The following is a 12,267-nucleotide window of genomic DNA, read 5'->3' on the forward strand; positions in this document are numbered from 1 at the left end:
CAGTTTTTTGGTGCAAGACTAGTTGAAGACTTCAGATTTCTAAGAAGAAAGTTAAATGGACTGACTAAACTTTTTATCACAGAACTCTTTTCCTTGTTTTTTTTTTCTTTTTTTAACTTTTAAACCTTTTTAAAATGTCTTAAGCTTTTTTTTACTTTGAAAGTAAAAGTGTGTGCACCTGCACACATGCTCACATAGTTCTGTTCATACAGTGAGAGACAACACTGGGTATCAGCCTCAGGGATGCCGTCTACCTCCCTTGGGACAGTGTCTCTCATTGGCCTGGAGCTCACCAATTAGCTAGTTGACCTGTCTGGAACTACAGGTCTGTGCTACCATATCTGACATTTCCACATGGACTTCCATGTGAGATTTTAGCCAAAAGGCAGAGAAGTGATTACATGGGTTCTGGATATTGAACTCAGGTCTCCGTGTTTATAGGAACTTTGCAAATTGAACCATCCTTCCAGCCCCTTCTCAGTATTTTGCTGAATTCAGAGTACAATATAAAATCTGCTTAAATTGGCAAGAAAAATGTTTCTTGCTTTCTATATGGTACATTAACTCGTTACACTTAATATTTTTAGCAGCTTTGTGACATGCCTAGGTCCTGTTTTCTCTCAATCCTTCCATCCTCCCCTGTGCAATGAGGAGACTGCAGCTTAGATTAGTTAAAACATCATAGAGCTAGAAAGCGACAGAACAAAGACTCAGAGTCTTCTCTTCCATCACCTTGGCCTAAACGCATAGAAATATATTTAGAAATAACCCTGATACAAACTTAACACCAGAACAGTTTTAGAATTAGTAAGCCAGGTGTCTTTTCTGTGTTCTCCTGTACGCCAGCTGAGTGTGCATAGGATGCACTTCTCTAGGCTTTTGGCCATGATGCTTTAAGTAGACTAAGTTACTAGACTCACTTTCTAGTTTTGTTTGTTTTATGATTTTTCTAAATTAATTTTAGATATTTCTAGTTTGTAAAGAAAATTCTGGTACTGTTCAGGTGCTCTGTTCAAGACTTGGAGTTTCAGTTGGTAAAGAAACATTTTTTGACATGTGTCATGATGCTTACTCTGTGTGTGTAGATAAGGTTTGATGTAGCCCACACTGGCCCTGAATTTACTTTGTAGCTGAAGCTGGCCTTGAAATACTGATATTCCTGCCTTTACATCTAAACTGTTGTCAGGATTTCAAGTGTATACCCCCACCACCATTTTTAGGTTATAATTGTATCTTCACGTGATAAAACAAAGCTAAGATTAATTTTGTTTTGAGACAGAGTCTCACTTTTCAGGCCTGGTAGGTTTGGAATTCGATATACAGATAGGGCTGGCCTCAAATTCACAGAAGTAATCCCCTTCCCATGCTGGAATTTAAAGTATGGGCTGCCAGGCCCAGCTACAAAGGATTTTTAAGAATGGATTTCATCAGTGTTTTTTCACTTGGTATTTGTTGTTCTAAACTGTTAAAAGTGACATATTACAATGTCATAAATGTAACTGAAACGAGATCTCATTTTTTGGGGTGTGTTTCTATCATATATTTCTGTGACACCCAGGGGACAACATACGTTCAAACTCTTGAGATCTTAATGAAACCAGTTAACTTTTACTTTAGCAGTAGCTGTGTATAACTAATTGACCTCGGTCTTTTTATGGCTTCCCATAAGGCCTTTCTGGAGCAATGCATTCTCAAGTGTTCCCTCACGCTCATTTTGGTAGGTGGTCACACCTAGATTTGTGTGGCAGTTTGTCTAGCTGCTTGTGGAAGCTTCTGCTGGTGTTCTGGATCCTTGCATGTGGAATTAAGTTATTTCCATGTTTTAATATGGAGTGGGCATGGATGTGTGCATTAAGGTCATGTTGTATTTAAAGTAACATGCAAATCCTCTGTAATGATTTATGTTTAATACCAAAAAGCATTATTGCTTACCTCCATGGTCACAGTAGAATGTTAATAACTGTTTTGATTATTTTTCTTATGTTTAAGTTCATAGTACTTTAAGTGATAACTTTTTGATGTACAAAATCATTTTCCTGCTTCTTCTCATAGAGTTTGGTTTTGCCTAATTGTCCAAGCTTTGCATTGAGTGCTTTAAGCAGTGACTTGTCAGTTGCATTAGTGCATTTTGTCTGCAGTGAAACCCTCCTGTGTCCCCTGCAATGTGCTCAGACTTATTTTCACTTGCTTCCCAATAGCCTGTTTTTCTTTCGTTCTTTTCTTTTTTTCCCAGTCCTCATCAACAGTAAAGAAATCAAAACAAAAACCCAATGACCTTCTGTAGTCTAACTAGGCTCCTTGAGCAAATTTGCATTGTCATAAATAGTAGGATTGCTGTGGGTAATGTAACACTTTCATTTTGTTTGTTTTTAGATAAAAAACATGGAGTACTTTTAATATTTAATTTCTTTGCCTTGAACCAGTCATCTGTTTGGCAAAATTTTTGCAATCAGGAAATTCAACAAATTGATAGGCTTTTACGGCATTTCACTGCAGCCTTAACTATAGTATACAGTTAGAGAAACATTACTGTCACTTCGTTCACTGAGTGCCTTCCTAGAGCAAGTGTATTATTGGAAGGTGCTGCTTGAAGTACTGCTACCAACAGCTCACAGGGTTTGCTATTGCAAGTCTCTAAAGTGAGAATTTGTTCATAAATGTGATCATTTATGTAAATAGGGGTGATGTAGGCATAATCACATAAACGTTGGTGATTCCCAGCTCAGTTAGTGCTCTATCCATCAAGCACAGCAAGCCAAAGGAGAACCAGGTAACAATGGACATGGGACCTGATAGGCTTCATCTCTTCTAAAAAATGCCTTTTGCACTCTTTTTTAATCTTTGTGCATTTACACCAATTTCTGTAGCTCAGTGTCAGATATCCTCCATTCTCTTGCAGTTGTAAAATGGGGTGTAGATGTATGTTTACATGTGTTTGTGCATATATAAAAATATATTTATATGTTTATATATGCATATATCTGTAAATATATACATACACAATTAGTTAATGGGAACTTAATATGTTCTTATGTTTGCATTAGTGCTTTAAATGAAATTAAAGAATTTAAAGAATTCTTTCTTTGTCTTTTACTCTAGTTATAAAACTATAGTTTTAAATATTTTGCCGTTTATGCTAGCTTGCCCTATAAATTCTATAATTTTTAGAGTGAGCTCTTTTGAAGAGGTCTTAAAATTTCTCTTCAGAAAAATGAACCTTACATGATAGCAGATACTTAATAATTACAGTTTGATTGTTTTTAATTTGGTATAGGAAAACAGCCTCAAACCTAGGACATATTCTGCTGTATATAGAACAATCTGACTGGCTTCTGAAAGCAGGCTGTTTGAATTTATGTAGTTACTTAGGGAAGATTTCTTGGGATTTCAAATGTAGTTTCTCTCTGGACATTACCTTTCAGAACAAAACTGCCCAGGTTATATTACGCTGATCATAGACAGTGCTAATCTGTACTCATTCTGTCAGGATTTGGGGTTTCAGGTACCTGTAATGTTCATCTTAGTGTTTTTGAGGTAAGTAAGTATGTGTATTCCACAGTGTTGATTGTTTTGAGTGACTCTAACCCCACCCTCCCTTTCTTCTGTCAGCGGCAACCTTTGGCACTGCATCCATGAGTATGCCAGCAGGATTCGGCACTCCTGCCCAGTACAGCCTCCCCACCAGCTTTAGCGGCAGTTTCCAGCAGCCTGCCTTCCCAGCCCAAGCAGCTTTCCCCCAGCAGACAGCTTTCTCTCAGCAGCCCAATGGTAAGCTCAGACATTTGGCTAGCCGCGTGACTTCAGTACCCTTTACATACTGTGCTATTAAGTGCTTGAGACAAAGATTATCAGAGCCTTTGGCATTTGGGCCTTAAGATGATTGTGATTTTATAAATTTTCGTGACCCTATATAAGGAGACATCAGTGACCATAAAACTCTTCTCAGAATCCCCCACGCTTGTCTTATAAGTCCACCCTGTGTGTTCTCATATATATAGTCCTGGAGGACTGGAGTATGAGTTTTGTCTTTCATTTTCATGACAAATGATTGCTGGTATGACTTTTTGGGGTAGGAGTGTGTATTTTGTTCAGTGCTCTATAAAGAGTTGATAGTGCTGCACTTTCAGGCCGAAAGATTCACTCAGCCTTTCTTTTTACCTAATTTCTTACTTGCTGAACTTTGAAATCCATACATTTCAAGAATGTTCATGGATCACATACATCCAATAGTTAGGAAATACAGTGTGTAGAATAGTCATAAATGATGACGTTTCATGAGAAATACAGTGGTGTTATGTAGATTCCATTGTATTGTCCAAATTGACCCCTGCCAAATATTCACACGGTTGTCTGTTAAATCCTTGAATGTCAATGACCTACTCTGAGTGGAAGTAGATTATTTCATAGCTCTGGGGCTCTTAATACATGCCAGAGGATGTTTGTTTCTGGTATCTGAAAAGACATGAAAGCTAATGTTTTAATCTTGCTCTTTATTTTGCCACTTTAGTCTTAATGTAACAAAGTCTATTTTACAACTGTGGTTCTCTCTGTTTCTCTCTCTCTTTCTCTCAACAAGGTGCAGGTTTTGCCACATTTGGACAAACAAAACCAGTGGTAACCCCTTTTGGTCAAGTTGCAGCTGCTGGAGTGTCTAGTAATCCTTTTATGGTAAGTGAATTTTAGAATCTTAAAAGAGGACTTATGTCTTATTTTTAAACTAGGGAAAACAGAGTGTGATTAGAACTATGACGTCCTGCATACAACTTAGTGTTCTTTTAATATGATATAGATTATGCGGGGCCTAGACAAGACATTTCAGACGTTAGTTGCAGATGAAAATGCTGATAGCAGAGTAGCTATTTTATAATGTGAAATGCATGCATTCTTGTCAAAATTTTACTTGAGAAACCGTTGGATTTAGGGGAAAAGGAGTCTTAGGAATGAGATTTTTTTTTTTGAATTTGAACTTACAAGTACCTCCTTAAGTGCTAAGTTCTCTCTTAGGCAGTATTCAAGCACTGTATAAACAAATGTAGATGAAAAAGCACAGTATAGTCTAAATAACATGTAGTAAGTAGTTTTGTAGTTTGTTGAAAACAATGATAAATAAATGTCAGTAAGTTCTTAAGAGTTTGAAGTTATAAATAAAGCACAACTTAATGCTTTCATCTCAAACAAATATCATTTCTGTTTATTTATTTTGTTCTTGTGTTTTTTTCTGATAGACTGGTGCACCAACAGGACAATTTCCAACAGGAAGCTCATCAACCAATCCTTTCTTATAGCCTTATAGAGACACTATACTGGAACGAACTTTTATGTGATCATATTACATCTCTCCGCCTCTTGCACTGTTGTCTTGTTTCACTGATCTTAGCTTTAAACATGAGAGAAGTCTTTAAAAAGCCTGCATTGTGTATTAAACACCAGGTAATATGTGCAAAACAGAGGGCTCAGCAACAACTTTTTACTTGCGAATTGGCAGAAAAGGTAGCGGCATCATGTACGTTAAAAATTGGCTAATGTTAAGTTATTGCAGATCCCACATTCATTATGCTGCAGTACTGTACATATTTTTCTTAGAAATTAGCTATTTGTGCATATCAGTATTTGTAACTTTAACACATTGTTATGTGAGAAATGTTACTGGGGAAATAGATCAGCCACTTTTAAGGTGCTGTCATATATCTTGGAATGAATGATTAAAATCATTTGAAGCATTGCTTCTGGAAAGTTCAAAGTCAAAATCAGAAGGTTTTATTCATTCTTGAATTTTCCCTTCTAAAGAGCTCTTCTATTTATTCACGGCTAAATTCTTTAAAGATGTGGAGACACCTGTCTGCGGAATAAAGCTGATCATGTTTTGCTACAGTTTGCAGGTGAACAAAATAAATATTAGAAAATATGCTATTGTTTTTGTGTTCTTGCTGCAATGCCTTTACCAAAGTGGCCTTAAATAATGAGTAGTGAGTTGAGAACATCTTGAATTCTTAAAGACTTCTAGTGACTAACTTTTCTAAAAAAGGCCATGTAGAAAATTTATTAAAACTACTAGGACTGCTATATTCAGGAATGTGACAGTGGAAAAGCATTTAAATGTAGCTTATCAGATTCACCAACGCTACTTCTCATTTCTCTGCAACTTCTTAATTTTGTGAAATTTGTAAATATGGAGAATTTGCATGTATGTGTATTTACAAATATTTTTTAAAGATCTTGAATTCTCAAGACTGCAAATGGCCTATTTTAACTATTTTTTTTTCTCCATTTTAATTGTCTTTGAATGTATTGGAAGCAGACGTGCATTGACTGTGACATGATTGCACCTGAGGTTTTCTCCCCCCCTCATTTTCCAGACAGACTGATATTATCTATAGAACATTTGTTTGTGTTTGTTTTGGAGATAAACAGGAACCCATTGTTACCTTACAGTGATGAATAATTTGTGTAAAAAGGTAGCAATACTAAGCTTAGTTTTATCTTTTTGTTAATATTCAAATGAACTTGTTTACATATTTATATGTAGCAGGGCCTCATTCATCCCAAGATAATCTGGCACTCTCATCAAAACCAAACACAACTAAGAGAGCTGAAACGATTAAAAAAATGCTTTGAACAATACCCCTAAGTCATGAATTCTATATGTAGAACATACGTGTTTCTCGGAATGTGAGAGTTTAATAATTTGATAATTTGATTTATTAATCCATAGCATATTAGTGTTGATGAAAGGAAGGAGTCCAGAGCAATGATGGAGATCACACACTGCCAAAGGCCGTAGGGACAGCCCAGTCTAAAGGACAGCCATATTAGTAATCTGGTAATGACTCTGTGCCATCAAAATAGTATGCAATGCCTGTATGAAAGGAAATTAACATTTTTTAAAGCTTTGTTTTTAGGCAATGTAAGCATCACTTTCCCCACATTTTATTTATATTGGATGCATTTTTTGCAGTGATGGCTATTACGTCATGCTTTAAAGTCTGGGTGTTTACTTGAGGTGGCTGCGGTCAGGTGCCCTCCTCAGCGGGGGTGAGGTTTCTATGTACTTGACGAGAGATAAGCCTGTGACTTGGTCCTTTCTGAACAACCTGCCACTTAGAATCCAGTTACTGTTGCTCAGGCTCAGCTGCACTCTGGGCGTAGTCTTGAACTCTTTGTACATTTGGGGGACGTCATCTGTTTTCATGGAAGGAGAACTTAAATGTCTTTAAACTTCTGTTTGAGATTGTATGAGATTCAAATCAATTCTATGTACAAGTTATACTATTATAGGCCATTACCCAAATAACCCAACCGGCTTTCCATCTATTAAGTAAATTAAACAGTTGTTATCAAAATAGTTTTAAAGACTATTTTTTCTAGATTTTGAGATATGTTATTAAATGGGGGACCAGTTTTGACTCTCAGTAAGGGCCTGTATTCAAAATACAACGTACTTAGGTTCAGAATAGTTCCACTGTTAAAGTCAGTTTTCTCATGACCTTTGTTTTTTTTAAAACTCCCCACCTTTTAGGCTTAAATTTGGGTTTCCTCTTAGTTTTAGGCATCAGTTGCCCATTTGAAGGTCAGCGCACGGAGTAATGGCTGAGGGTCTTCACACTGCTGGCTTACTGCTTGCAGCATGTTTCCTGTTCTGTCTTTGATCAGAAATGAATTTCCGTTTTAGGGTAGCAAAAACTGTGTTGATAAATTTTAAAACATTTGTTGTTTTTATGACACAAGGAAGGTTTTACTTTAGATTTTGAAAATACAAGTTAGGTTTTCATTTTCTTCCTAAAAGCATTTGTTTTATAAATTAAATACCCTTTGTATGGGAGGTACTTGGGACTGTCCCTGTTAGTTGCAAAGTCAGAGAGTAACTGGCTTCTTACTGTCACTGTGCCAGCATTTATGAAACATGCTGTTTTTATGTTCAGAGTTTTAATAACTGCTGAAGATCCCCCAAAGAGCTTTTTGTTTATGAAACTTGAGTCTTTCATAATTAGTATGTTACATATGAGTATAGAGGATTTTAAAAACATCTTTTAAATATGATTGCAGTAGTCCTATTACTTGTTAACATAGATATTTGATGTAAACTAACCTTTCCAGAATGAAAACACTTTTATGTTTTGCCTACCTTTTCAATATTGGGGTTAATAGAAACTGAGATATTCATACTGTTTGCATTCAGACTCGATGTCGCACAGCAGGAAGGCACTGGAAACGTCATTGTGCTCTTGTGAAGTCCAGATGGTGAGAAAGTCACACACCCCTTACAATCAATAGAGAAGCAGTTTGACCTGATGCAGCTCTTCAGGGTCCTCAGATAAGCTTTTGAGAACTCAGTCCTATTTGTGTGCTTCTGGTCTGTCTCCCTGTGAGAAACCTTGCTCCTTCTGAACTGAAGGGGTTGTTTGTTTCCTTTCATGAAATTCCAGTTGAATTCATTGTTAATTTCTGTAAGATAGTAATGGTGATATTGTGGGTGTGGTGTTTTCTACACCCTTTGAGTATATCAGGCACTCACTGTGTGGTTTTCTTCTATCAGCTCATGTAATGAAATGTACAAGGCATAGAACAGGTGAGCTGGTAACAGCTTTTATTCTTGGGAGCAAGTACTGTTGGATTAAATTGTACTTTGATATTTAGGTGTGACTAGATTCGCTTAATTTTGAAATTTCAAGTAACTTCAAATATTTTTCAAAAACACTTAAATCATTTAACATCAGTTCTTTTTTGGTGAAATAAGGACTGTTTGCTCTGTAGAGTCTGTTTTGTTTGTTTGTTTGTTTTATAATGACAGAGTCTCTGCATAGCCCTGGCTATCCTGGAACTCACTCTGTAGATCAGGCTGGCCTCAGACTCACATAGATCCACCCACCACCCCGAGTGCTGGGATTAAAGGTTGTCCTTCACCACACCTATCAATCCCCGAGAGTCTTAGTAGGCTGTAGAGCAGTGGAGTTAGTGACTGAACAGCTTTGTACCTCAAGTTGACAGTGGCTCATTGTGTGGGACACTACATACGTATTTATATAGCCTAAAAGGAAATAAAAAATTTGTATGAATTGGGTTTATTGTATTGAACTTACCCTCAGCCAGTTGAACTTTGTGTATTTTAAACTAGTGCCATTAATTTGCTTTTTGTGTGGTTGTATTTGAACAAGTGAAGATGAGGCGGGTGTAACCAGGACTGTGCTGCTGAGTGTTTGACAGCCATCTCTGAAGAAAAGAACAAGGACCCTGCTTTCTAACTTCAGGCTCATTTAACAGTAGTCTACGGAATGCCATGAAATACAGTTTGGAAAAAGCATGAGTGGATCTCCTAAGCACCCGGTTAGACAGCTGCAGCACAGCACTGATGTGTGGTCCCAGAACTGATTGACTAGCTTTATCGGTCCCTGATGATTGTATCTGGGCTGTGAAAAGCCATGGTTTGTGTTTTCAGTGATTCATTCTGTAAGCATCTGGACAGTAGCTTACTTCTGAAAGTACCCTATAATTTGAAAATGTCCAAGTGCTGTGAAGGCTTGGAGAAGATGATAGTCTGTCCTGGTGTACAGGCACTGTGCTGTCTGCTGATGTGTGTGTGTAGAACTTGGGTTTGAATCCCACAGGGGAGCATGTACTTAGAAAGGGCTCCTGGTCTCCCACATTCCACTGCTCCACCAAGTCTTTCAATGGGTAGATCCTGGGTAGGTAGGAAAAGTAGGTAGAGCTTTTCTCTGACACCTTTTCTTCCAACTTAGGACTCTGTTGCTCTTTCCAGTGAAGACTTCTGCCAAGAAGGTGCATCTAATATCTTGTCCATTCTGAATGTTTTATGCCTATTGTTAGAATCCATTGTTCTGAAGTGTGTATGTGGCCAGCACCTAGACCTGTGGGGGCTAATGAAAACAGAATGTTTTGATTCAGATTTTTTGCAAAAAGAAAAAAATCCTAGACAGAATATTTTAATTGCTGATAAATATGCCTATTGAATTAATTTTTTAAGTTGGTTTGTGCTTCAGAATCTGCATCATGTCATCTAAGCCACAGTCTAAATACTCCAAAAGCCTTGTGACTGTGACATTTGAGTCAGTGACTTGAGGCAGCTAAGGTTGTAAACTAATGTTACATAGTGTTCCTAGAATGTGATGAGTAGGGCCAGGTTTTTACAGACTTAGAGGTTTTTATATGTTCTAAATAACATCTGCTTAGGACTTTTTACCGTTGTGCAGTGTACACAGGGTATAAGGTGCAAAAATAATGTTTCCCTCTGCGGCTTGATTTTTCATACTCCAGGGGAAAGAAATACTGCCTTGTATTTTTGATCGTTTTCAGGAATGCTGTCTTTTATTATGTCTTGTCCACAAATCTATGCATGCTTTTCATGGTTCTTCTTTTAAAACTTCAGGATTTTGCAACCTATTTTTTTGTTGTTGTTGTTTAAACTTGTACACCTTTCATTTTGCCACATGCAGCCCTATCCCATTGTGTGACTGGTATCAGGATCGAGGGTTGGGTGTCTCTTTGCAGGAACATTTATATATGTGTGTTTATATGTATGCACATATGTATATGTGTGTATATGCATATATATACTTATTTGAAAATTCTCGATTTTTGCCTGATAGGAAATGTTCAGTAAAACAGATAATTCTATTTTGAGGCTCACCAGCTATTTAAATGTTTTTGTATTCCCATCTTAGAAATTTTTCAGATCTCTCAAACAAACTATCTTTAAATACTTGGAAAATCCCAGCATTTAAATTAAACCACGAGACCATTCAGTGCACTCACTGAGAGACTTTGGAAACCCATGTCTTAGTTTACACCTTACTCTTTTTGTCACCCTACCTGTTCATCCTGCAGTTTCTCAGAGTGGCTTGAAGACGTTCTTCGAAGTTTGTCAGTATTATCTCCTCATTTACTGTAGCTTGGAATGAATCTTATATTTATGAAAAGAAAGTACAAGTCTTTTTTTTCACATTAGTGTTTACTTGTTGTCTTCAAAATTAGCTTTTTACTCTGGAAAACAAATTGAGGAACAACTCTGCTTACATAAATTAACATGCATTTAGTATTCGTTATGCATAGGACTTACTTCCTAGGAAAGTTTGTTTTTAATAAGGAACACTTACCTAATAACTGATCAAAAGTATCTGGGCATTTGAAGGGTAGAAGCAGAGTGAGGGAAGTGTGAAGAACAGTAGTAAGGTGCTTGCATATGGGAAATGTTAACATTCTAAGGGGAAGTGGTTTTAGGTTAGAAATGTAATAATTTTGATAATTCTTTCCTTTTTTGGAGATGCTGAGGAGTAAAGTCTTGGTCTTGCACATGCTAGGCAATGCTCTACAACTGAGTCTAGCTAATTTCTTGTCATTGTGAAATATTGTTGAAAGAACTTTTTAAAAATAAAGACATGAATTTGTGTACCATTTGGGATGGCCTCTTCAATTACGTCATAACATAACAGATGCCTTGGAGATTGAAAGAAGCACCTCGTTTCCATCATAGCACAGATCCCTGTAACACACATGCAACAGAGAATAAGTAAACTAGAGCTGCTAAGTTGCGTTGCAGCTCTCTGCTAAGAGAGGACCGCTCACTGTCTGACCCAGGCTGAGGTCTTCCTGTGTCTACAGAAGTGGCGTTTCTTTGCATAGTCTCACCACATACCTGGATAGAGAATGTTTGTTAAGGAGATCTAATCTCTTCATTGAGTTTGTATTGATTTAAAAAAAAAAAAAAATCCTTCCTAAAGACAACCCAGAGCCAAGTTGTTTTTATCCTGTTCTCTTGTACTAACCCTGCACACAGTAGAGAATTCACAGCACCAGGTGTGGTGGTGCACAGCTGTATTTCTGGCCCTGTGGAGCCTGGCCACACAGCAAGATGTGTGCCCCCTGCCTTTCTCAAAAACTAAACAAAACAAGTTTTAAAGGACTAAGGAAAATTTCTTGGAATCTTTAAAGGATTTTTATCATTTTAAATGTGGTTATCACTTTCGGTGCACACAAAATTTCCATAAAGTTCTCTTAGGAAAGTTTCATGGTATTTAAAAGACTTACAGAAAAATATCTACAAATTAACACAATGGAAACAGCTTACAGTGACACATATTAGCTGTGATTTTTAGATTTAGTTTTGACAGTTTGTGCTTCAAACACTCACAACCCTCAGTTCTTAGTTTTTGTTTGTTTTAATGCTGTCAAGACTTTAAAACACACATAGCAAAACGTTCTTTTTGGTTACACTGCTTACAACTGAACCCAGGGTTTTCGGCCTGCTCAGTAAGT

At 37.0% G+C, this 12,267-nt stretch overlaps 1 protein-coding gene across 12 annotated transcripts in view; it reads left to right on the forward strand.

The window, feature by feature from the left end:
• The window catches only part of Agfg1 (ArfGAP with FG repeats 1), a 56,450-nt gene extending 45,042 nt beyond the window's left edge, over window positions 1-11,408 (forward strand). For 6 of the 12 annotated variants that reach the window (XM_021660258.2, XM_060368729.1, XM_060368725.1 and 3 more), the window contains 4 exons: window positions 1,670-1,717; window positions 3,610-3,768; window positions 4,577-4,668; window positions 5,226-11,408. In XM_021660258.2, coding sequence (XP_021515933.1) covers window positions 1,670-1,717; window positions 3,610-3,768; window positions 4,577-4,668; window positions 5,226-5,285 — 359 coding nt within the window. In that variant the 3' untranslated portion in view covers window positions 5,286-11,408. The remainder of the gene's footprint in view (window positions 1-1,669; window positions 1,718-3,609; window positions 3,769-4,576; window positions 4,669-5,225) is intronic. The other 6 variants (XM_021660254.2, XM_060368727.1, XM_021660259.2 and 3 more) reach the window with 3 other exon arrangements.
• The last annotated feature ends 859 nt before the right edge of the window (window positions 11,409-12,267 follow it).

This window comes from Meriones unguiculatus, chromosome 15 (assembly GCF_030254825.1).
Source record: "Meriones unguiculatus strain TT.TT164.6M chromosome 15, Bangor_MerUng_6.1, whole genome shotgun sequence".
Lineage (NCBI taxonomy): Eukaryota > Metazoa > Chordata > Mammalia > Rodentia > Muridae > Meriones > Meriones unguiculatus.